Here is a 27,711-nt window from a genome sequence, read left to right on the forward strand (position 1 = left end):
AAGTAAAAAACGATATTTCCTCAAATATAACTAAGATTTAATATCCTACAAAAATACACAGCTAGAACGGAAAATATATAGTAGACAAAGTAGAATACAAATTACAATATATGGTTCTCCCACAAAATAATACTAAGTGTGAACAAATGTTTGCTTTGAAAATGAGCAATATAAAATAATATGTTCTATAACAAAAAAAATTAAATAAAAGTATGAACAAATGTTTTGACAGTGAACAGAGTAAATCGAAGTTCCCAATTCATTATTCTACATATATATGGTAAAAATAACTTTCGAAGACCATTTCTTAAAAAGTGGGGAGCACAAATATAGATCCATGTAATCCAAAACCATGGGTTGCAAATGACAAAGTTTGAAATATTCAAAGCAAATGGACATCCAATCACATAAAAGAAAGATATAACTGAACATTGTGCCTCTTGTAGAAAAAAGCGAGTAACAACAAAACAAGAAATTGCGCGCAACACGTGCAAAAATAAGACTAATATCATTTTTGTTTGAGATTAACTTTCAAACAATCATGAGGAAAGTACCATATGTATGCGGTAAAAAACATGCCATTTCCACTTGTATAACTGTAAGCAAATTTCTTGTAATGCTGAAACCAAGAGTCAGACCACAACTCTCGTTTGATAGCAGCACTACGCTTGAAGTCACTAGCATAAAAGACGTATTCGTCCAGTGTCTTTTCTTCTGGAGACACCCATAACATTTCATCAAGATCTAGTTTATGAACCTGGTTGTCGAAGGAAAAGCATTCCACAGCATAAATGTTTTCACCGGAACTTACCAACTGCAGAAAATCCTAGACTGACTCCAGAATATTCTTGGTTTTAAGTAACATCAGTTTGGGCTTTGGATCGAGTCTCAGTTCATATAAACAAGAATCATCGTCTATTGCATATATCTTCCCCTTGAAATCAAGTAAATCAATGATGTCGGAAGTGGAGGAGACATAATTCCATTCTCTTTTACCCGCTATTGAAAACCATATTTTGGAGGTGTATCTGCATAAGACCACAAACACCCATGCAGATATTGAAGGTGAGAAGACTAGAATAGCCCTGACTTCTTCTGGATCGGGATCAAGATTACTGGGGACTTTAGGGAAACGAAATCCGTGCCTTGTGATAGGATTCATAAGCCAAAACTCACGGGGCTTTCTCCCAAACATGACCAAATAACCACAAGTTAATCCAACACAGGTCTTGCCACCAGATTTGGGAATGTGCATTTTGACCTGTCTTCCATCAAAGTCCTCTGCAGAGTACTCTTTCTCGATAGCCTGCTCAAAGATCCATATGGGCATGGGTGGTCTGGATGCCATAAACCTGGTTTTGTTAGAGAGTGCAAGTGACCTCCATGACTTGCAAACTCCACTGAATGCAATAAAATCAAAGGCTCCGAGTTGCATCATAACTAAATAAAGCAAATCATGGTCAAGATCTGACCAAGGTGATGCGCCACTGGTACATCCGTCACCATAATTCTGGCTTTTGGTCACACTCTTTGACATAGTCATCCCTGCAGTTGAAAAAATAAATAAATAAATAAAATTAAGCAATGCAAATTCACATAAGAGACACTAGTTATAAACAAGAGACAGGCACAACGAAAGAGGATTCTAAAGTGAGAACAAAGCACATGTTACATGTAATCAAAACCTTACATTAAACCAAAACACCAAATTTAATCAAACCCTAGAAAATCAAATAAACTAACTCAAATCACTTTATGTTCACATTGTTATAAGTTATGGGCGAATTAAAGACACTATCATTAGTCTGCTTGAGAATAGAGTCAATGAATTAAAAAAGTTAAATACAAGATCATGAAAGTGATGTACAGGCATACCGCTATTATGAAACTTCAAAGTGATGAAGATTTGAACCTGACACCAATCAAAAGAAGCCGATAAGAAGAACAACTTACCGAAGTAGGGGGACTGTAGGAAATTCCGGCGATAGAAGTGGAGTTGAAGCCGTTTCCAACGATGAGGGGGGGGGGGGGGGGGGGGGGGGGGGGGGGGTGCCTTTTCCGACGATAGCAGGGAGGCAGTATAGCGTTTTTTGCGATGGCAGCACGTTGAAGGAGAAGGAAGTACGAGGAAACGACAAACGATGCAACGCGTGAAGGGATCGGAGACGTATATTGTTTTTTTGAATAAAAATATATGAAAGTCTTCAAAAAAAAATTAGTTTTACGGTATAAAGGTTTGTTTTGTCGTTCGTTATGATAACTAAAGATATTTTCGAATTTTTGAATTTTAGTTGCAATTAAAAATATATATAATTAGATTATGAAATCAAATTTATAAAACGTTAAACTGGTAAATAAGTTTTTCAATAACCACCATGATCTTGTAAAAAACTCCAAAACATCACGAGTTTTTTTTTAATTACGAACAATAGTGATACTAAAAAATAGGGCTAACAAATATATTGTACGGTGAACCAACCAACATGTTACCAACCGAACTAATAAAATCGACACCCAAAATATTTGGTAGTTAATACGTTTGGCCGTTAATAACATACCAATTAAGTATACTAAGTATGGTAATTGTATAAAAATTTGAATACCACAGGTATACCGTAGAAACCATCTCTCTCTCTCTCTCTCTCTCTCTCTCTCTCTCTCTCTCTCTCTCTCTATATATATATATATATATATATATATATATATATATATATATATATATATATATATATATATATATATATATAGGAGAATTTCATATATGTCTTTCTTAAACATCAAAATATCATATTTACCCAACTTAATTTTTAAATATCGTATTTACCCTTCATAAAATTTTTAAATATCATATTACCCTTCATAAAATTTCAAAATATCATATATGTCATTTTTAAACATCAAAATATCATATATGCCCTTCTTAAATATCAAAATATCATATATGTACTTTTTCAACATCAAAATATCAATAATAATATCTAAAATATCCCTCATCTACAACATGATAATAATTAAAAATAACAAAAACTAAATAATCAAAATATACATTCCATAGAGAGGGTTGAAGATGAATCTTTTTGTTTGTCAAGAGGGTGACATTCCAACAATTTAGAAGTTTACATTCCATTATTATAGATGTAAGAATGATATGGTTATATGGAAAATGAATGATTAGGGCAATACATATTTGAACCAATGAAAACATGACAACACATCACTTTCACAATAACTTCCACAATACATTACTTGTGAAGAAAGAAATGGACACGTGTCATTTGATTATTGGTTCCGGTAGATGTTGCCCTAGTTATTTGTTTTCCATAGAATTCATTATATATATATATATATATATATATATATATATATATATATATATATATATATATATATATAAAGAGAGAGAGAGAGAGAGAGTGAGAGTTAGGTTCATATATAAATCTTAGTTATTGTGTGAATAACACATACCTTGCCTATGCTTTTCATCCCCGTCGGATGCTATCTTCATCACACAACCATCACCGTCCGACCACCACAATCATCTTCTATTTTTCTTCCGCTCGATCAACAGGGACAATCCCCATTAATTGTGAAACCCCACGTGACGAATTGTCTCATTCTTTTGGTCTGGTAGATTAAAAAGGTATTTTTAAAAATCGAGTACTAAATCAATCCACAAGAGCAATTTGATTTTATAAAATCATTTTTGCAATTGATATTTGGATGCTTTATCTGGCTAATAATGGACGTCCTTGTAAATCTCTTGCACATGATTTTGGTTTCTTCTCAACCCGTTCCTAAACATGAATGAAAATATGTAGATATATGTGGCTTCTTTATTAAGGTCAGCACAACTCACTGGTAGCTTAACTAATGTTGGTTTTTGCTAATGTCTTTAGGGTTTAACTGTTTCCTTATGAAATTCTACCAAATTGTTGTCCTGGAGGCCCAACATCTAATGTGGTAAGTGTCTTCTCGTTTTAGATACATATATATATATATATATATATATATATATATATATATATATATATATATATATATATATATATATATATATATATATATATATATATATATATCTAATGTGGTAAGTGTCTTCTCGTTTTAGATATCTAATGTGGTAATTGATTGACATGTGGCAAATGTGCTACTCTTTTATTAGGTAGGGAGATATATATATATATATATATATATATATATATATATATATATATATATATATATATATATATATATATATCCCTACCTAATAAAACAGTAGCACATTTGCCACATGTCAATCAATTAGAGCTTCACATTAATTATTTGCTACTTGTCATTCTAAGGTTTTTCCTCATTAATTAAATTTCCACTAATTCACTCCTCCATTTTACACATATCAAACATATCAACAAAAAAGTTATTTATAATATCTATTGCCTAATTTATTAAATTATTAATTTTTTTATCATAGCTCAATAGTTACCTTATAATTTAATTAAAATTATTTTTACGTTTCTAATCCGTGGTGCCCATAGGTTATAAACTAGTATATATATATATATATATATATATATATATATATATATATATATATATATATATATATATATATATATATATATATATATTCTCTAATAAATGAAGATTTTTTTTACACTTGTCACACTCTCATTCATTTTGCCACATGTCATTTTGTGGTTATTTTGAATTAATTTTTATTCCATATGTAATTTTGTGGTTTTCCTATTTTATTAAATTTCATATGGTATTTAAATTTAATAATAAATGCATATCAATTTTATTAATGGACATTCCTTATAATTTCAAATTTTAAAAATAAAATCTCATCAATTTGCTTTGATTATTTTATCTAAATGGTCTATTTAAATTTAAAAGAAAAAAAAAACACTTTAATTTTAGTAATTCAATATTTTTCTCAATTCTTTTATAAATTGAAATTTCTCAAATGTTTATACATATTTAATTGTTTTAGATACACTCATGTAATACATGGGGCTCACACCTAGTGTATATATATATATATATATATATATATATATATATATATATATATATATATATATATATATATATATATATATATATATATATATATATATATATCAAGGTTGTAGAAATCGTTCGACGTAGGATAATCGGTGAACTGGAGTCAAGGGATTAATTGGTTAGGCGGGGATTAATCGGAGACCATTAATTATTAAAAAAAAATTATTCAAAGTTTAATAAATATAACATTAAGTCTAATAATATAAGTAAACAAGTTAACAAATAATAAATATGTAATACATAATTTACATTAATAAATATAACATTGAGAAGACCCACGTGAGGTGTTGTGCTATATGATACAAAAGTTTCTTTTAAGCATTTATACAAACACTTGGCATGCTAGTTAAGTTATTACACAACTAAGTTCATTCAATCCACCAAATCATTCTTTTCATATCAAAATATATCAACCCCAACATTTGTATTCCATGAGTATTGATCAATAACAATCATCAAAGTTATCGACACCGATTCCATCCATAAATAAGAAATCAAAAATATATCGTTGATTTTCAGAGCAATTATTGTGAACCGAATCTAATCCTAACTTTAATCAACTAAAAGTAAACCAATCAATATTTAGAATATAAGATCGATAGAAAAAAGCATGATAATCAAACAAGTTTTTAACACAAATTCGATTATTGAATTAAAGAAAATATGATGAGAACGAACGAGCTGATTGCATCAATTTTATGAGTGCTCTGCGTCCGATGCCATGTAATCTGATCGTATATCTGTTTTCACCTCGACTATCTGTTTTGGGGACGAAGATGTGTCAGAATCCTGAAGATTGAGTCGGTGTCTTAAAGTTGGGTATGATTGTGTCTACTTGAATATATCTTCGAGTATTGCCCGATCGAGTTGTCTTCGAGTATCACCTGAGTTGTAGACCGATGCGTCTCTCCAGATCACACCTGTTATTATAGAAGTATACAATCAAAAAAGTAATTGAAATAAAATGAACTAAATTCAGATATATTTAATATACAAGAATCAAATTTATAGAAAATATACTTGTTTGATGATTACACAGAAATATAACCACGGAATTGTAGAGATTGAGGCCTGCTTTTGCAGTGTCCTAAGACAGAAATTTCCCTGGAATGGGTCTGTCTTGAGGATACAACAATCCAATTCAAGAACAGATCTTGAATCTGTCTAAATTCACCATGATCCCTTTGGAAAGATAAACAATTTTTGAGAGAAAGATTGTGTGTATCATTAGTGTTCAAATTCTGTCCAGATTCCTTCATTTATAGCCTTCTAATGGTGGTTGTAAACCACCAACCGAAACGAAATTAACTGCCAAAACTGTCTACAGACAGAAATTTCCCTGGAATGGGTCTGTCTTGAGGATACAACAATTCAATTCAAGAACAGATCTTGAATCTGTCGAAATTCACCATGATCCCTTTGGAAAGATAAACGATTTTTGAGAGAAAGATTGTGTGTATCATTAGCGTTCAAATTATGTCCAGATTCCTTCATTTATAGGCTTCTAATGGTGGTTGTAAACCACCAACCGCAATTAACTGCCAAAACTGTCTGCAGTTAATCCTTTATTTAACAGAATTTGTTTTGCACTGAATTAATAAGAAGATTAATTAAGGACGAATTAATTTCGGATTATATATTAAAAAATATTATTTAGTCAAGAAGAGCCCCAAGGCCCAAGGCCCTATCTTTGACCATTAATATTTAATAATCCAAGCCTACTACTAGCCCAATTAGACTAGTCCAACAACACAACCCAAACCCAATTTGCTTAACCCATTACTTGGTCCATTTAAATAAATGAGTGGGACAAGCCTTATAAGGTGGGAAAAGGTTTCCTCTTCCACCAATGTGGGATAAGTCCCATACTGTAATTTTATAGAGCAAAGTTCCAACCATACCCCACATTTTCTATTCAAACTCCACGAATACCCCACATCTGAATAGAAAATAAGTGAACTTTGATATTCAAATAAGGGAAGTAAGATATGACATGCATCTGAATAGGTGTTGGAAAACTTGAACCTTTCATAGTGAGTACTACTTGGATCTACTTTTATGGGTAGTGAACTAGAGTCTTGAACTAACAACTTTTTATAGTAGAATCAAAAATAAGAATTATCACACATATCATATCTTAGCATGGTTCATTTCTTACCGTTGTGTTCTTTTTGGTCATGAACAATCCTTTCTTCATGAGACTTTTAGAGAGCTTAGCCATATCAGTTCCCAAAGATGCGACCTTACATCCATCTCACATAGGTAATGCTAATCTAAAACAATCCGTACTATTCCACTATAGAAGATATCAGCATTATTAAGAATAAAGAATTCATCCGTATATCATCAACGGAAAAACACAAAATAGATATCATAGGAGTGAGCATACCTTGGTGTTGGTTGTTCTTTGAGTCTTCCCCAACTAGTTGTCCTATTGAACCTAGACCATGGGATCTCCAATGTTTCTAGGTTAGGTTTCCGCCAGGTGGTGACTCATTGTGTTGGCTTTAAGCCCATTCCCCTCGATGTGAAGAGAACTTGCTCTCTACTAAGGCCTTTTGTCAAGGGATCAACTATATTTTCCTTTGACTTTATGTAACTAATGGAAATGATTCCATTCTTCAGCAAGTCTCTTATTGTAATATGTCTGCACCTAATGTGTCTCGACTTGCCATTGTATATATGACTTTGTGCTCTAGTAAGAGCAGCCATACTATTACAATGTATGGCAATGGCAGTAACAGGTTGAGGCCACAGAGGAATACCCTCTAGGAAGCTTTTAAGCCATTCAGCTTCTTCAGCAGCTTTGTCTAAAGTAACGAACTCTGCTTCCATTGTAGAATAATTATTCATAGTTTGCTTAGATGATTTCCAAGAGATAGCAGCTCCACCAAGAGTGAACACATATCCACTTGTGGATTTTGCCTCTAAAGTATTGGAAATCCAATTTGCATCACAATACCCTTCAAGAACAGGAGGATATTTCGTGTAATGCAGTACATAATTCATTGTATGCTTTAAATATCTAAGCACTCTCACTAATGCATACCAATGATCTTTTCCAGGATTGTGGGAGTAACGACTCAATCTACTTACACTATAATCAAAGTCTGGTCTAGTACAATCCATAATATACATTAAGCTACCAAGAACTTGAGTATATTCTAACTGAGCTACACTATCACCTTTATTCTTCTTAAGATGACTTGAAGTATCAAAAGGAGTGACTACCGGCTTGTCATCATTGTGTCCAAACTTCTTAAGTACACTTTCAATATAATGGGACCGAGTTAGAGTATAACCATCGGATCTTCTTTGAACTCTTACACCAAGGATCACATTTACTACTCCCAAGTCCTTCATGGAAAAGGAGGAGTGTAGCATTTTCTTGGTTTGATTGATCACATCCAAATTAGTACCCATTATAAGCATATCATCCACATACAAGCATATGATGACACAAGCATTCTTGTATTGTTTGACATAAACACATTTATCACATTCATTAATTCTAAATTCATTAGAGAGTAATGTGTTGTCAAACTTCTCATGCCATTGCTTTGGAGCCTGTTTTAGTCCATAAAGTGATCTAACTAACTTACAAAATTTGTTTTCTTGACCCTTAACCACAAACCCTTCAGGTTGGTTCATATATATATATCTTCATCTATTTCACCATACAAGAAGGCAGTTTTCACATCCATTTGGTGTGTTTCCAAATTGTGAATGGCTGCAATTGCTACTAATGTGCGAATTGATGTAATTCTTGTTACAGTTGAATAAGTGTCAAAGAAGTCTTCACCCTCTTTTTGATGATACCCTTTAGCTACTAAATGAGCTTTGTACTTCTCAAAGGTACCATCAGGTCTAAACTTCTTCTTGAATATCCATTTGTGCCCAATTGGTTTTTGCCCAGGTGGCAAATCTACCAATTTCCAATTGTTATTTTGCACAATGGAATCAATCTCACTTTTGATTTCCTCTTTACAAAAGGGAGCTTCAAACGAATCCATAGCATCCTTGTAGGTTTGTGGTTCCTTATTCACTACATAGGTCATGTAATCAGGTCCAAAATCTTTGGCTATTTTGCCCCGTTTGCTTCTTCTGGGTTCTAAGTTCTCTTCTTGAACCTTAGAAGAGCTCTCTTCATTTGATTGTAAACTTTTGTCTGAAATGGTATCATTTAGTCCATCATCCAGAGGCCTTTTCCTAGAGCAGGTAACCTCTTTCTCTTTATCCTTAAAAGGAAAAATATTTTCAAAGAATTCAGCCTCTGCTGATTCCATGATGGTTTGGATATGGATATCATCAACATGTGATTTAAACAAAAGAAACCTATAGGCTGCACTATTCATGGCAGGGCCAAGATAGATGCAATCTATGGTTTGTGGTCCAAGTTTAATCCTCTTAGGAAGAGGTACTTGTACCTTAGCAAGGCAACCCCACACTTTCATCCTTTTATAAGAGGGTAACCTCCCTTTCAACAGATGATAGGGTGATTTATCACTCTTTTTATGAGGAATTCTATTAAGTATTGAATTTGCTGCAAGAAATGCTTCTCCCCACAGATTATATGGTGCTCCAGAAGTAATTAACATTGAATTAATCATGTTTTTCAATGTTCTATTCTTTCTTTCTGCCACTCCATTTTGTTGAGGACTATATGGAGCAGTTGTTTGATGTATAATACCATTTAAAGAACAAAATTCAGCAAAGTCTTTGGATTCATATTCTCCTCCTCGATCAGACCTTAGAATTTTGGTCTTTTTGTCAAGTTGATTTTCAACTTCAGCCTTGTAATTCTTAAAATAATTCAAGGCTTCATCTTTGGTATTTAACAAATAAATATAACAATACTTGCTGCAATCATCAATAAAGGATATATAATAATTCTTTCCTCCTTTTGTAGGTGTTGCTCTAAAATCACATAAATCATAGTGGATTAAGCCAAGTATTTCATTAGATTTTTCAACTGGTTTATGAGGATGTTGTGAAAATTTTGATTTTACACAAACCTCACATTTTAAGTTTTTATCTAATGAACATTTTGGTAACATGCCAAGTTTTGCCATTCTATGAATAGAACGAAAATTGACATGTCCCAAACGAGAATGCCACAAAATTTAAGGATCATGCATATACATAGAAGAGGGGCTAATAGTGCCCATTATTGCATTAACATTAACATTGGTTACATCATTGTTTGGTGTTTCAACACCATAGTACAAAGGTAAGACACTGACTTTGAAGAGACCCTCACTAAGGTATCCCTTTCCAACATACACCCCACCCTTGGTGAGAACAAACTTATCAGAATCAAATTCAAGTTTGAAACCTTTGTTACTAAGAATAGGACCAGAAATCAAATTCTTAGTAATTTCAGGAACATGCAAAACATCACTTAAAATGAGTTCTTTTTCAGAAGTCAGTTGCAGCTTCACTTTTCCCTTTCCTTCAACTTTTGCAGTAGAGCCATTCCCCATAAACATTGGTTCAGAATCCGAGACTTTCTGGTATGTAGAAAACATGGTTCGGGAGTTGCAAATGTGCCTTGTGGCTCCAGTATCAATCCACCAATCCACACAATTGCTAACCATGTTGGTTTGAATCACAACAACAAACTAATTTGGTGATTCAACCATGTTGGCTTGACCAGAATTTCCTCTACCAGAATTGTCACCATTGTTTCCATTGTTCCCTCCATTATTCCCTCCACTATTCCCTCAATTTTTTCCTCCTTGACCCCTGCTGAATCTGCAATCTTTGGCCTTGTGTCTAATTTTGCCACAAACATAACATGGACCAGAATTCTTTTTGGAATTCTTCTTGTTAGGGCCATGATTTTTGCCATCTTTGGAAGAGTTTTTGGAGCCTTTCTTCCCTTTCTTGTTGTTGTTCTTTGTCCTTGAAGTACTTGCTTCTCCAACAAAGTTTGCACTTGGTTCCAAGGAATTTGCATATGCCTTCTTATTCAATCTGTTATCTTCTTCCACACGAATTCTCAACACAAGTTGCTCAAAACTCATGTCATCGGTTAAGTGTTTAAGATATAGTTTGAAATTCTTCCAAGAAGGAGGAAGTTTTTCAATATTGAACCAACAAGAAAGTTAGAGTTTATACCCATACCTTCAAATTCAAGATCATGTGCAATGACTTGAATTTCTTCCACTTGTTTGAGGACAGATTTGGTATCCACCATCTTGAAATTCATGAATTTTTCAATCACGAATTTCTTGGAACATCCTACTTCTGTTTTGTATTTCTTTTCCAATGATTATCATATCTCTCTTGCAGTAGTCATGGTAGAGTAGATATCATAGAGAGAATCATCCAGGGCATTCAGAATATAATTTCTGCAATTATATTCATTTGTGTTCCAAGTTTCCACTGCCCTTTGATGTTTTGCCAATTGAGCTTCACTGGGGGGTGTTGTTCCTTCTACAGTGGTTATACCAACAGGAGGAGAGGGGGAGTCATCAGTGAGAACATTGGAAACATGAAGAGTTGTTAGATAAAACAACATCTTCTGTTGCCATCTCCGGAAATCTGAGCCTTTGAATTTCTCAGGCTTTTCCACATGTGTTTTGATGATGTTTGATCCATTCTTCACTCTTTGATTTCTGTCTTAGAATGTTATTACAGAAGTATACAATCAACAAAGTAATTGAAATAAAACGAACTAAATTAAGATATATTTAATATACAAGAATCAAATTTACAGAAAACATACTTGTTTGATGATTACACAGAAATATAACCACGAAATTGTAGAGATTGAGGTCTGCTTTTGCAGTGTCCTAAGATAGAAATTTCCTTAGAATGGGTTTGTCTTGAGGATACAACAATCCAATTCAAGAACAGATCTTGAATCTGTCGAAATTCACCATGATCCCTTTGGAAAGATAAATGATTTTTGAGAGAAAGATTGTGTGTATCATTAGCGTTCAAATTCTATCCAGATTCCTTCATTTATAGGCTTCTAATGGTGGTTGTAAACCACCAACCAAAATTAACTGCCAAAACTGTCTGCGGTTAATCCTTTATTTAACAAAATTTGTTTTGCACTGAATTAATAAAAAGATTAATTAAGGACTAATTAATTTCGGATTATATATTAAAAAATATTATTTAGTCAAGAAGAGCCCAAGGCCCAAGGCCCTATCTTTGACCATTAATATTTAATAATCCAAGCCTACTACTAGCCCAATTAGACTAGTCCAACACCACAACCCAAACCCAATTTGCTTAACCCATTACTTGGTCCATTTAAATAAATGAGTGGGACAAGCCTTATAAGGTGGGAAAAGGTTTCCTCTTCCACCAATGTGGGATAAGTCCCATATTGTAATTTTATAGAGCAAAGTTCCAACAACACCTATAAGCTATGGCTGTGGAAGCGATGATTAAAGACTTGAGCAAGCTGGAAAGAAACGCCATTGAAGAACTAACCTTCGTTGATTATCATCTTCCAATTGGAGTTGAGATTGAAGAACTAACCTAATCGAGTTTTATATCGAGAATCCCAATCACCCTCTGAACATACCAAACAAAAAATAGAAGAAGAAGGAAGAATGAATTGTTGATTTTGTTTTGGTGTTGTTGATCAAACCAAATAAAAAGAAAAGGAAACAAATAAATTTATCTTTATGTGTTCCTATGTTTTTTTTCAAGTGAGTATCCCACATCGTTGGTGGGATAAAATATCAAGGGAAAATATTTCTATAAAAAGGGTAGAAGGCTTATTGAAATCCATATTCAACTATGCTATGGGCCAGTTGTCTCCTTTAAGCCTGATTTTGGGTCCAATTTTGGATCCGATTTGTCCGATTTGGACCGATATTGACCAAAGCCGGTTTTTTACCCTCTAACCCCTATTTGTAGGTAGTTGGAGGCCGCCAAGTGCCTAGGTGCTGATTAATCGGCCGTCTAGACCGATTTTTACAACCATGATATATATATATATATATATATATATATATATATATATATATATATATATATATATATATGTATATATATAATCATTTATAGCAGTGACAATGTGTAGTAGCACTTTTGAAGTGATTCTTACTCCTTTTTTGATAATGGTTTTGGCTAGATCTTATGCTCATGTTAATGTTGTCAAACTTTTAATCAATAAAATGAAGTTAAACTTACAATTCTTCACATGATGTAAAAGTTTATATATATGGAGAAATCTAAAAAAACATTTTTACTTTCACTTTCTAATACTTAAATTATCACCACATCCAAACCACCACCTGCATCACGCAGCTTAGAGTTGACCAACTAGCAGAAATCATAAAGGTACTCGTGGTTTTTGAAATTATCTTTTGGTTTAATTAATTAATTAGTTTGTTAAAATAGTAGTATTTTTGTATGGCATTCAAAGATATATAATTTTTTTTATTTCTTATTGTCTTTTAACATAAATTAGTATGATGTACATATGTTAAATATTATGGAAGATTTTTGCAAAAGTGTATTAAAAGTTTTTCTTTAATATTCTTGCAGATTCTTTCAAGAAGGAGTGTGTATTCTGGTAGAATATTTTAGCTATTAAGTATTTCATGAACAATAGTGTATTATGGCATAATATATTATTCAGACCGACAAAAGAAAAGGGAAGGGTTGACAAACATATTCTAAAATAATGTAGTATATATTATAAATATTTTCTATATTCTTTAGAATTGGTTATAATATTTTTTTTGTATACAGTCACACAGTAACTAAGGATTATACATCAACAACATATTTTTGAAGAATGAACTAATGACAAATTCTTGAAGAATACATGAAGGCATGTTTTTCAGAATGTTATATTAACTATGTAATTTATATTCATTCTCATTGAATTTTCATAATTGCACTTGTAATTTACATTTTGTTTTCATTTAGTTTTTTCACTCTCAAGAGAATTTCATATTTGAACTTGTATTTTATGGTCATTCTCTTGAGACTGATGTATTAGCAATTTTAATTTATTTTCATTATGATGAGAATGTTATGTCTTCCCTCTATAATTTATTTATTCTTTCTCTTTCATTCTATCATTCTCATAATAATAGTGGTATAGTGGTTACAAAACATTTATTAGTAGAATGATAAAGAGAAAAAAAATTATAAGAATGGACACTACAAAATTATAAGAATAATAACAATGAGTATTAAAATCTCTGAAAAAGCATATTTGAAAGTATTGAATAAATTCATATTCTTAAAGAATGAAAGCAAAATATATGAGAATAAATTAGAAAACAGATTTGAATATGTTGAAACGTATTCTAAAAAAATATGATTTAATTTTAAGTGTTGAAAAAAGTCAAAGATTTGATTTGAATTTTGTTAATTAATTTGTATTAGCTGCCTAAAATATAGGTATTTATTATTTCTCTTTCTTAATCAAATGTCAAATTGTCATTATAGTTAATGAAACAGAATTATATAATACATGCTATTTTATATTAACATCATGTACCCTAGGATCACAATCATTCATTTTCATTAATCTAATGGTTAATAATTGATCATACATTCATACAATACTTGTAATTCACATTTGATCCTAACATATCTCTCTCTCTCTCTCTCTCTCTCTCTCTCTCTATATATATATATATATATATATATATATATATATATATATATATATATATATATATATATATATCCTCGCTGAATCTGTTTATAATAAGTAAAGACAAGGATGTCCCTAATATCTCTTCCAAGAGAATAGCTAGGAAAAGGAAGTTCATGCCTTGTATTAGGATTCACAAGCCAAATGTCACACCTTTTTCTACAGAACTAGATCTAGTAACCACAAGTCGAGCCAAAATAGGTGCTTCCAACCAAACTAGGAAGGATGGTTTTGGAACTTTCTTCCTTCAGAATCAATTAGGTAGTAGCTAGAAAGCATCCTTATGACGAAGAAGAGAGATATGTATAAACATGGGTCGCCATCATCTCATTAATAGGAAAAGTCTAAAAGACAACAAACAAACTTGAATCAATTGAAAAACTTCCTATTATATATAGATGGATAACTTAATATGTTCAACCTCTATTATCCTTAGGAAAACAAGAGACATGTAGAAGGTTTTTTGTTGTATAACCAACAATGAAGCAAACAGAGAAGTTCAAATTATTTTGTCTGACAATGTACATATATTGTTGTATTTTGTATCCATAACTAGTTCTACATTTCTTGTTTGTAGTTATGAATTGATTGCTTGAGAGTCTAGGAAATAGACTAAATCGGTAAATCCTCCAATGTACAAACATTTGCTTATGATACAATACAATATAATGTAGAAACCGAGTTATTTAAAAATTAACATATATAATATGATGATGTTCCTTAACATTTGCAACTCCAATGCTTTGGTATGGATGTTGTTTAACAACAGCCATACTATCAGCATATTGCAAACATTGATAACGAAATAAGAACGAACATGTTTTCAACAAAACATTGTTGCATACACAGCAATATAACATCAAATGGTCCTTCATTACAGCATGTGCCAATGTGCTACACATAATGCAGTAGGCACAGATTTGAAAGCAAACGACACCAAAACATATAAAAGGGTCATATAATTGGTAGTTGTATAGCTAAAAGCAAAGGTTGAGTGACAACCAAAATCTTTTAACAATAAATTGAAAATCCAAATCCATTCATGGAACATCTTGAAAAAGTTCAACATATGCAAAGATAAAAACCAAGATAAGAGTGCATCTGATCCAAGTCATCATTCATCTAAGCGATTCTTGTTCAAACAATCATTGGGGAAGTACCAGATGCCTGAAATAAGGAGCCTGTAATTTCGACCTGTATCAACGGTAGCAAAGAAGCAAGCACATCTCTCATATAGCAACCAATGATCAACCCACACCTCTGATCTAAAAGCAGCAGAATACTTGAAACCGTTAATAAAGAATGCACATTCTTCTAATGTTTTTCCCGACGACACCCACTTCATTTCCTCAAAATCTAGTTGATAAACGTCGTATGAATCTTTAAACCTACAATCCGTGACATAAAGGTTTTCACTCGAACTTAGAAACTCCGGACATACGAAGACTGGCTTTGGAAAATTCATGGTTTGGAGTAACGTCAGTTTGGGATATGGATTGAGTCTCATTTCATATACACGACAACCCATGTGTATGGTATATATCTTCCCCTTGAAAGCATGTAAATCAATCATGGGGAAAGTGGAGGAGACACCATTCCATTCTTGTGTACCCTCTATAGAAAACCAAACTTGATTGGCGAATGAACGCAACACCAAAAACACCCACCGAGATACCGAAGGTGAAAAGACAAGGATACATCTGATTATTGTTGGATCAGAACCTACATTAAACCGGAAACAAGGGAAATGAAGTTCATGCCTTGTGATCGGATTTACAAGCCAGAAGTCCTTGTTTTTCGTTTTCCTTCTGAACAAGATCAGGTAACCACAACTTATTCCAAAACAGATCCTGCCAGCAGCATGGGGAAGGATGGTTTTGAACCTTCTTCCTTCAAAGTCCTCTAGGTAACAGTCTTTCTTATAAGGACGATTAGAGATCCGCATCGACATGGGTGGTCTGGATGCCATAAAAATCTTCTTATTATTGAGTGCGAGTGACCTCCATGACTTGCACACACCACCGAATGCAAGAAAATCAATTAGTCCCAGTTGCATCATAACTAAAAAAAGCAAATTATGGTCAAGGTCTGACCAAGGTGCCACACCACCGTTTCTGGCCCTCCTCTTCCTGCTAGATGATGATGCAACATCATCATGATTCTGGTTTCTGGTCATGCTCCTTGTCCTGGCCATTCCTATACTGCAAAAGTAAAATAAATATTCGGGAGCTTGGTAAATGAAAATTTCATACTAGATACAAGAGTTGTTAGCATTCAAATATATACAGAAGTTACCCTTCCGATCTCGAATAGCTGAATTTTTACAAATGGTTGCAAGAAAAAGAGAAAAATAGCGTGAATGAATATTACAGTCATACAAACTAGTTCAAGTTGTTTTGCAGTATCATAACAAATTATCCACAAACAAGAAACAGAAGATATCTACAAACCACCTGAAGGATGGAGTTTTCAGAATATGGAGATATGATTCTATTTAGTTTCCTTAAATAGTTCCCAAAATTTTGTTGTAAATTAGGAATTGATAGTGAACTAGTTTGAAAAATAGTCTCAACAAATGAATCCTGGAAAGCATTGACTCCACATAGTTAAAAGTTTCCTAAGTCCATGTATGTTCTTCTGTATAAAATCATCGGGAAAACACAATATACAGATACAAAATATTCAACATTTTCTCCATCTCTGCAATGTTCCCATTTTTGCAGTTTTCATTGTAATGCCGAACACATAAAAGAAACAGTATCATAGGTTTAGATGATCCTCTACTACACTGAGAAGAGGATAAAGTGTAAATTGATCTTCCAAAACACATAAAAGCAACAAAATCAAATGAATTTCCTTCAACTAGGACTTGATACCTGAAAGGTAAGAACCCAAAAAATAAACGCCCTTTTCGAAGGTTGTTAGCGGCAAGTTTTCCCTATATGACAACTCGATTTTCATGTGAGAATCCAAGAGTTATATCAGAAACGTTAAATCATCGTATAGAGATCCAAAAGCTCATTTTGCAAACATTATTGCAGCTTTATTAACTGTAAAGTGCAAACTCCGGCACTAATTAACCAAATTGAACTGACTAGAACACATTGACTCAATCTAGGGCAAAAAACTAAAATCAGGTCAAAACCAAATTGAGGAAAAACAATCAGATTATAGGAAAATGATTGGATTTCTAGGATAAAATCCTCAAGAAATTTTATCAATCTTTTAACAATTAAGTTAGATTTTGTAGCCTGAACTTCAAATCAAATTAGGGAAAAGGTTTTAATAATGAAAACTAGGGTGATGAGTGCACATAGAAGATAACTCGACAAGAGGAAACACTCAAATAAAGAAGCCAAAGGAGAAAAATATACCTGCAATGGTAACACGGCGTTGAAGGTGGAGTTCTAGGGTTTGTACTCGAGACAAGAATAAATACTAGAGATGAGATGGGAATTGAGGGATAATATTAGGGTCCGATTTCAAGGTGAAATTACAATCATACCCCTTAACAAGATGCAGTGAGTGCACGTGACTTCACACGTGATCATTGTGCTGCGCCAGTGATTCAATGCTGCATATAAGTTCAGGTATGCATTTGTATACTAAGAAACTTCATCATCCATAATAAATGTGTACAACACCCCCTCACGCAATACTTTCCTACAAAAATAATGGCAAAATGGTTATGGAACCCAAATACATGATATGCAATAGGTTGTAAAACCTCCATATGAAATATATAAGATGTCTTGATTGCAACTGGAAAATCAGGATCGAAATAATTACTCACCTATACAATGATAAAGAAACATACCTTGTAAGTTGTAAACGATGGGATTGATTGCAGGAAAAAAATAGCATAAGGCCTCCATTGAGGTAGAGTGTTATTGAATGCTTGCTTCCTACAAGTAAACAAATGGAAACATTTACAGCAATATACATAAACACACACAACTCAATCCTTTGAAAACCAAACAAATCAGAAATGGCAAAAACCAAACATATAAATTGTTTCATATCAGATTTTTATGGGAAGTAAACTAAAAAGAGCAAATTATGATAACTTGCAGAAACAGAAAGTACAACGAAATCCCAATCTTACTAATATTAGTAACAACAAAATCAAAGGAATCACGGTGATCTGACAGGCAACTTTATTTTTCTATGATAGTTCACCAGGGCGATGAGTCATTCCATTGCTGGCTCAATTTGGTATGTTTGAGTTTTGCCACAAGATTGTCGCTCAAACCATGTAACAAAGATCAAATTAATGATAAGAAATACACCTTAATGTACATAACAAATAAGATGTTTGAATGGCTCTTTACATTCTTCAAGATCCTAATGGAATGTAATAGCCCATTCCATTACTTTGTTCATTCTAGTATTATTCCTTTTCGATTCTATTATTATTCCTTTTTGGAGAAGGGAATCATTCACCCTTCAAAATTAAGCAATTGATTCTAATTTATGTAATAGTGATATCATGCAAATATACTAACAATTTAACTAGGACCACTACATGGTTTGTTAGGCCCAATGCCGTGTTTTATTATATACACGTTCGTAATTTAAATATGCTTCCGCAACCCATTTTCGTGTAAATTTGTATCATAATGCCACCTACAAATCAATATTTCAGACGAAAAACATAAGCTATTTGAAGAAATAATACAGGGGATTTTTCTCTGATTTTGTAGGGTTTTAAAGCAGAAACATGAGACGATAAAGAGAAGGAAGAATTAAAAAAATAAGCGAGGAAGGAAATAATCGATTAAAGAAGAGAATAGATTTAAAATTAACCTTGATGATGCCAGTTTAACATAAAGTGATAAACTGCGGAGGCGATGGACTGCAGCCACGACGAACGGCAACCGGGAGGCTGGGAGAGAGGGGTGATGTGGACGAGGGCTGAGGAACCATGGGTGGGGTTACCAAAGAACCAGGGGTGGGATCTCGGCGGAGAGTGCAGCGTCGCTTGGGGGGGGGATATGAAGGGCCGTCGCCGGAGAAGTCAGGTCTTACTTTTCAAAAACTGTTTAATGATGTTTTAAACTTTTCTAAGAAATTAATGTAAAAATGACTCAATAAAGATTTTTCAATAGAATTCCAACTATCACTCGATAAGCTTGGGATGGAACCGGTACACAGGTATCATTTTTGATTTTCCAAATATCAAATTTTATCGAAAGTTAATCCCAAATACTGTACCTAATTAAAGTTATTAGTACCGGGAATGGTACGGATACCGACGGTATCGAATTCCGAATTTCGTGATTTTCAAGTGTCGATTAAGATCATACCATATTTTTAAATTCGGTATGGTTCGGTATCTATATGACATCAAGATTTTGTACAAATTGTTCATCCCTATTTACCAACCCAACCCATTTCAACTTTTCCATTAAAAACTATTTTTTTATTCTCTTCTATCAATACAATCCAATCTTATCTAATTTTTATGCCGGTTAATAGTCTAATTCAAACCAATTTTTATTAAATAAATGTAATTTATATTTATATTGTATTCTATTATATATATATATATATATATATATATATATATATATATATATATATATATATATATATATACTAGGTGTGAAATCCATGTATTACATGGGTTTATTAAAAAAAAATTGGCAACCACAAAGACCATGTTTATAAAAAATATGTAACGATTAAGTTTGTAACCTTTTGGTAAACCGTATGGACTATTTATATAATTTGGTCCTAATTAATCTATACTAATAAAATTAATTAATATGAGTTTAGAAATGGAATGTACTATCTACATTAATATACATATACGTTAATTAATATATTAATAGAAAAAGAAATTCAAAAATAAAAAGTTATTATGTACATTAATTAATTAATTAATATATTAATAAAATTAATTTATATGAGGTGACATTTAATATGTGAGATTTGAATAAAAAAACTATAAAAATGACAAGTGGATATTAAATAATTTAAAAAAATCTTGAAAACGACAAGTGTCAAAATGAAGGAAAAGATGACATGTGGCAAAATCATTCTTATTTATTAAGGTAGAATTAATTTATATGAGGTGACATTTAATATGTGAGATTTGAATAAAAAAAACTATAAAAATGACAAGTGGATATTAAATAATTTAAAAAAATCTTGAAAATGACAAGTGTCAAAATGAAGGAAAAGATGACATGTGACAAAATCATTCTTATTTATTAAGGTATATATATATATATATATATATATATATATATATATATATATATATATATATATATATATATATACACACTAGGTTAAAACCCATGTAATACACGGGGTGAACAATTTAAATAAAAAAAATTTAAAAATTAATTACTATATAAATAATAAAACAATGATACCAGATATCCTTTTACAAACATAAAGCAAAATATTGCTCATTAACTCTATATATAGTCATGTTTGATGTGTAGACTTGTGACCAGTACCCTAAAATAGTTGAGATTAGAACCAAGTATTTGGTTCCTATTATGTGTTCTAGTATAGTTTTCACACACAAAAAATAGATTGAAATAGCTTGAAGTAACATGAAAGTATTCATAGTTTACAGAAAATGGATTATAGGAAAGTTTCAGCAAATGTTAAAGTGCAGGGGCTAAAATGAAACATTGACAGTTTTTAAGAAACTATGTGTACTCTTGAATCTTGATCTATATTATTGTTCGAGCATAGTCTTCACTCACACAATATAGTTTGTTTAAAATATAGTAAACATTAAGGATTTTCTAAAGTTATATTATTCAATTGTAGACATTTGGGATGAGCGGAAAAATTAGATAGTTTGGAACACAAGAGGTGACAAATATCTCAAAGTTACTTAATTTTTGTCCGTGAGAGTTGTAAGCAAAACTTCAGTTCCTTTCTATATCTCCTTTTGTTTAATAAATAGAACATTAGATAATAAAGCTAAAGCGTTGATTGAATTTTGATAAAGTTTAAATGGTTGTCAAGCATCTACTTGTGTTAGCAACTTAGCACTGCAAACAACAAAATGTACATTAGAAAATCGTAATTGTAAAATAATGCACATACATCCGCCCCTAAAATCGAATGAATTTTGATTGATCTTTAAATAGTTTCTTTATTTTCAAATAATAAAAAACTAAACAAACAGTACAATTACCGCCACGTGTCATTCTTTTAACCCATTTTCCCTTCAACTTAAATTACCTTTCTACCCTTCAATCTTATAACTGTAGCTTTCAGTTCGAATTTAAATCAAGGATATACCTCTTAACCTTATACTAAACCGTCCCTATAGATCAGGAAATCTATTCCCAAATCATTTAGCAATTGCATTATAGATTTAACGAAATCTTTAATCAATCCCACAAAATCAGGGAACTTCTTAACATAATCCTAGTACATTATGAATCAAATCTTTATCTAATTTTGAATCTCAATCATTCAATCCCTTCCTTCATCTTCGTTGTCTCTCTCGCCAAGAGCTAAACCTCCATGAATACATATTTTCACACACACACACAATATATATATATATATATATATATATATATATATATATATATATATATATATATATATATATATATATATATACTACCTTCCAAACCCGTCTTCTATAAACTATTTCTCTATTTTGAGAATGGAGGACCATAAGGCTTTCCATCTTGACTTAAAGTACAAAGCACAAAATGGATGAAAAAAATGCTCAGTGAAGTGTCTAACATCACCCATTCAAACTTCATCTTCCATTTCTATAAAAGTGTAGCTTACAAAACCTTAGAGCATAAAGGAAAAGCATTCAAACACTCTTCATTTTCCCTCACTCTCTCGATCTCTCTTGCTCTCGGTATAATACCCACAAACTGGTGGCTTGTATGCCACCTTAAACCCTCAGAAAACCAACCACCATTGCAGCTACTGCCCTCCTTCATTTCTTTGACCATCTTCCCTTTCTCCCTTCGTTCTCGCCTGCAGAAAAGGAAAATGAGGCAGCCGGAGCTCCGTTGTCATCACCAAACACCCACTGCCACCATCGACTTGCTGTTGTCATGGTTGATTCCAATCAACCACCACCACTTCCTAATGCTGTAGGTATCGTTCATCACCACCGTTATAATTTTTTTTTTTTTTGCTTCATGCGTCTAATATTGGCCAATGACTGAGAGAACTTATTTTTTCGTGGGTCTCGTTTCTATTTTTTATTCTATTTTTATTGTTACATGCGAATGCAATTATAGAAGGAGGAGGATGATTCTGTTAGAATAATTCTAAAGTAGCCATTGAAGAGTTTAAAATAAAGTTGAACTGGTCTATTGGGGACCAAGTCTTTAGGAGAATAAAGTGGCATGATGCCATTCTAGTAAAAGCACATGCAGTAGTTGCATCAAAGTCGCTTATCTGTTATTTGTTTTTAGTATTTAAACCATCCTTTGTAATCGTTTTTTTATCTTTTTAATTCCATAAGAACCAGTGGGTTCCAGAAAAACCAATCTCCATCTTTATTGTGTGTATCACTTGTGGTGTGAACTCGTTGATCCAATAGGGACTGGTCGCCAACATTTTGTATAAGAGCTCCTTGTAGTTCATGCCCAAGTATCTTCAGTTTAAAAGGATGTAGCTAGAAACACAACAAGGAAAGGAGAATGGAAGTATGTCGTTCCAGTGCTCGATGTTGACAACCACGAACTATACAACATGGGTGATAAAGATGGAGGCGATCATGGATGCCCAGGGAGTATGGGAGTCCATTGAAGAACCAGCTAGTGTGGATGTAGATAAGAATAAAAGAAAGAAGGCTCAAGCATTTATTTTTCACGCATTACCTGATGATGTTATTCTACAAGTCGCGCAGAAGAAAACAGCAAAAGAGGTATGGGAGTCATTGAAGATTCGATACCTAGGTGCTGATCGGTTACAGAAAGCAAGGGTGCACAAACTCAAGAGTGAGTTCAAAGCTATGAGGATGAAGGAATGAGAATCTGCTGGATTAGTGTCTAAGCCCGTAACCATATTTGGTAAGTACTTGACCCGGTTGTGTATGGTCCTTTTGGGTTGCCTTCACCAAAGCAACTTGACTGGATAAATAATAGAGAAAGAGGTTATTATGATTTGTTAATATATTATAAGAATAATATATTAAAGGAGAAATCATATTTGTTTAATTAATATTGGTCAATAATTAATTAAGAATTAATTCTGTGATCAAATGTAATTAATTAAACTAGAGGGGCTTAATTGGGGGTCGATTTGTACGCCGAGGATAGTTCAGACACTGCACGACATTGAGGTGAGTTACCTTCCAGTAGGGGTGGGTCTAAGGTCACAATGCCGGCCCACCAAAAAGGGGTATTTAAAAGATAATGGTCTTTGTGATAATTATCTTAGTCTGGTTATGTGTTGGTTATGAGGTTTATCTGGATAGTATGTTATGTGTATGGTAGGGATTAGTTTCCCTGACAGTGGTCCTTAGGACCCAAGGGTAGGTCAGTACCCGGATATGCCTGACTGTATGCTTATATCTGTTGATTGTATGCTAGTGGTAGGGGTGAAATAGTCCCCAGTTACCGGTTGAAAGATACCAATGTTGATTATCGGTTGAAAGATACCGATGATGGTTACCGGTTGAAAGATACCGATGAAGGTTACCGGTTGAAAGATACCGACGATATTGTATGGTATGATGGGGGAACTCACTAAGCTTTGTGCTTATAGTTTTGGTTTTGGTTTCAGGTACCTCTTCGTCGAAGGGGAAAGAGCCGACGGTGTAGCAGCGCATCACACACACACACACACATGTTTCTGCAAGAAGTTTTTGAGACTGTACTCTGATTTTTAATACTTAGGATGTTATGGTTTGAAATACAACATTATGACTTTGTATGAAATGTTTTACTGACAAGGTTTTGGTAAAATGTTTATTAAATGCGTTAATTCAAAAATGAAATTTTTGGCCTTGAAATTTTGGGTCGTTACACATATCCTCTAGGGTTTGGATATTCCGCTCACTCTGCCCGTCAATTTGCCAGTGGAAAGTCGTGTTGAAATGCAATCGAGTACCCAACTCCTCGTGAAACCGCTTCCAAAACTTGGAAGTAAACCATACATCCATGTCTGAAACCACTGAAATCGGCACCCCATGTCGTGCCACAACCTCCCTGATGTAGATGTCGGCCAACTTCTCCGTAGAGATACCCTCCTGAATCAGATTGAAATGTATGCTCTTAGTCAATCAATCCACGATGACCCATATCGAATCCACTATGCGCGTTGTCCAAGGCAACTTCGTGATTAAATCCATAGTAATCTCTTCCCATTTCCAAATGGGAATGTCTAACAGTTGCATCTTGCCGTGAGGTCGCTGATGTTCGACCTTGATTTTCCTGCAAGTCAAGCACCTCTCCACATACCATGCCAAATCCAGCTACATATATGACCACCATTAATCGAGACGGAGATCTCTATACATCTTTGTCACTCCGGGATGAATATAGAATCTCGACTTGTGCGCCTCTTCCATCAAAACTAGTTGTGCACCACCCCGGTACGGAACCAACACCCTCTGATGAAGGGTCAACAACCCTTAGCTATCATATTCAAAGGAAGCCACATGAACCACAATGCACTCACTCTTTTGGTACTCCTCATTCATAGCCTCAATCTGAGCCTCTCAAGTCTGCTCTAAAAGTGGAGTAATCACTATCATCCTCAAACTCATATCTCTGATCGGGGTCGCAACAGCCTTGCAGCTGAAAGCATCGACCGCCATGTTGGCCTTCCCCGGATAGTAAAGGATCTCGCAATCATAATCCTTCACAGGTATAATTAGGTATTATTTCGTGAATGGAGATAAAAAGAGAAAGAAAAAATAGTAAGGAAGATTTGTGGTCAAGGTGGGTGAAGAGTCTTCAGTGTTGTGTTGATCGACCCATCCAAACTCGGAATGAAAACCAGTCTGAAATTCTTGCAGCTAAAGAACGATACTATAAACTCGAGCAATCAAGAAATGAAAGAAACCCAAATGAGAAAGTGTTTGCAGACATATCTAAGTACTCTAAGTTGGGGAAATCAAACACAACCAAGTCTCCGGTGAATTTGTTTCCTTTTACACATAAATATCGAACCAGATACCATAAATATTGTAAGGAAGGAGGTTAGTTGTCGACGTCTCAATGAGAGAGAGAGAGAGAGAGTTAAACTGAAATTTGGTCAATGAAAGAGGATTTGATGAAAAAAGTCGCCAGGAGAGAGAGAGAGAGAGAGAGAGAGACCCTTTCTTCTTAATATTTATTAAATATTATAAAAATATTACAAAAATTCTTAAAATAACCAAAATAAATATATGAAGGGTAAAAAGTCTTTTGTGAACCAAAACCGCAAGCAAACTTACTGACACCATTCATCCAAATTTTCATGGTTCGGACGTTTTTCCTGAAAAAAATGAAAACCAAATTTTCACAGTTTTGTCAATAAGTAATAAATGATATTTCTCTCAATATCCTACAAAAATATAAATTGCCTAAAACATGAGGTAAACAAAATAGCACACATCAACCTATAGCTCACATATGAGCTCAATTGCGGAACACTAACAATATTTTGGTTGTCCTAATATGAGCTCAATCACGAAACACTAACAATATTTTGGGTGTCCTAGGATTTGAACCCTATGCCTCATAGCTATAGTTTCACTCATCAACCACTACACTCCCATGTTTCTTATTAATTAGTATAACTACAACTTATAATTGCAACATATGGTTCTCATAAAAAAATATGTGAATAGATGGTTTTGAAAGTGGACAAGTGACTTCTTATAAAATGTGTAGTTACAACTAATATGTTTCTTTAATTAGCATAACTACAACTTATAATTGCACAATTTCATTTTCTTGGTAATCATCACATTAGGCTTTGGGCAGACTATATCTAAGTTCCGATTCATCCAAATGATGGCAACTTAAAAAGTAGTTGACACAGATACTGAAGGAAATAATCCAAAACATGGAATTGAAAATGGTATTCATCAAAATATTCAAAACAAGTGAACATCAAATTGCTTAAAAAGGAAGATATAATTGATCATTGTACCCCTTGAAGCAAAGGGTGAGTGACAACTAACCACCAAACCATAAATTGCAACATATGCAAAGATAAGACTAACATCATACATGTTTGAGATTAACTTTCAAACAATCATGAGGGAAATACCATATGTCTTTGTTAAAAAACATGCCATTTCGACTTATATATCTGAAACCATATTTCTTGTAATATGGCAACCAAGAGTCAGACCACAACTCTCGTTTGATAGCAGCACTATGCTTCAACTCGCTAACAAAAAAGGCATATTCATCCATTGTATTTTCATTTGGAGACACCCATTTCATTTCATCAAAATCTAGTTCGTGAACCACGTACACATATTCCCAAAAGTTTTCCATAAAATAAAAGTTTTCACCCGAACATACAATCTCCGGTAACCTCAAGTCTGGATCCAGAACATTCTTGATTTTGAGTAGCGTCAGTTTGGGATCCGGATCGAGTCCCAGTTCATATAAACAAGCATCGGTGTCTATAGCATATATCTTCCCCTTGAATTCATGTAAATCAAAGAAGCCTTCCTCAGAGGAGACATAACTCCATGACCCTTTACCCGCTATTGAAAACCATATTTCAGAGAGGAATCTACGGAAGACCACAAGCACCCACGCAGATATTGAAGGTGAAAAGACAAGAATAGCCCTGATTCCGTCTCGATTAGGTTCAAGGTCCCTGGGGACTTTGGGAAAACGAAATCCATGCCTTGTGATAGGATTCATAAGCCAAAACTCACGTGGCTTTAGCCCAAACAAGACCAAATAACCACAAGTTAATCCAACACAGGTCTTGCCACTGGATTTGGGAATGCGAAATTTGAACTCTCTTCCATCAAAGTCATTCATGGAGTACTCTCGCTTATTACCCTGTTCAATGATCCATATGGACATGGTTGGTCTAGATGACATAAACCTGAT

The 27,711-nt window shown here is 33.4% G+C and overlaps 2 protein-coding genes across 4 annotated transcripts; both read right to left on the reverse strand.

The window, feature by feature from the left end:
- Nucleotides 1-379: 379 nt before the first annotated feature.
- Nucleotides 380-2,026, reverse strand: LOC111907713 (uncharacterized). The gene is made up of 2 exons (XM_023903518.3): nt 1,954-2,026; nt 380-1,545 (listed from the first exon to the last, which is right to left on the reverse strand). Exon 2 carries the CDS (start codon nt 1,541-1,543, stop codon nt 827-829), a length of 717 nt encoding a protein of 238 aa, XP_023759286.1. The 5' UTR covers nt 1,544-1,545; nt 1,954-2,026; the 3' UTR covers nt 380-826.
- A 13,607-nt stretch (nt 2,027-15,633) lies between these two features.
- Nucleotides 15,634-19,771, reverse strand: LOC111907725 (uncharacterized). Of its 3 annotated transcripts, XM_042901035.2 has the most exons (5): nt 19,496-19,771; nt 18,507-18,594; nt 18,064-18,352; nt 17,566-17,627; nt 15,634-16,890 (listed from the first exon to the last, which is right to left on the reverse strand). In XM_042901035.2, the coding sequence occupies exon 5, from the start codon at nt 16,881-16,883 to the stop codon at nt 15,804-15,806; it is 1,080 nt and encodes a 359-aa protein (XP_042756969.1). In that variant the 5' UTR covers nt 16,884-16,890; nt 17,566-17,627; nt 18,064-18,352; nt 18,507-18,594; nt 19,496-19,771; the 3' UTR covers nt 15,634-15,803. The 3 variants fall into 3 exon arrangements, with proteins under 3 accessions (XP_042756969.1, XP_042756970.1, XP_023759299.1); XM_042901036.2 differs by lacking the exon at nt 17,566-17,627 and having other exon boundaries at nt 15,634-16,885; XM_023903531.3 differs by lacking the exon at nt 17,566-17,627 and having other exon boundaries at nt 19,496-19,770.
- Nucleotides 19,772-27,711: the final 7,940 nt, after the last annotated feature.

Source organism: Lactuca sativa, chromosome 4, assembly GCF_002870075.4.
Source record: "Lactuca sativa cultivar Salinas chromosome 4, Lsat_Salinas_v11, whole genome shotgun sequence".
In the NCBI taxonomy this organism is placed as follows: domain Eukaryota; kingdom Viridiplantae; phylum Streptophyta; class Magnoliopsida; order Asterales; family Asteraceae; genus Lactuca; species Lactuca sativa.

What these genes read in the sequence shown, in the direction of transcription:
- LOC111907713 (XM_023903518.3), bottom strand. Translation starts at nt 1,543, where the DNA reads ATGACTATGTCAAAGAGTGTGACCAAAAGCCAGAATTATGGTGACGGA.
- LOC111907725 (XM_042901036.2), bottom strand. Translation starts at nt 16,883, where the DNA reads ATGGCCAGGACAAGGAGCATGACCAGAAACCAGAATCATGATGATGTT.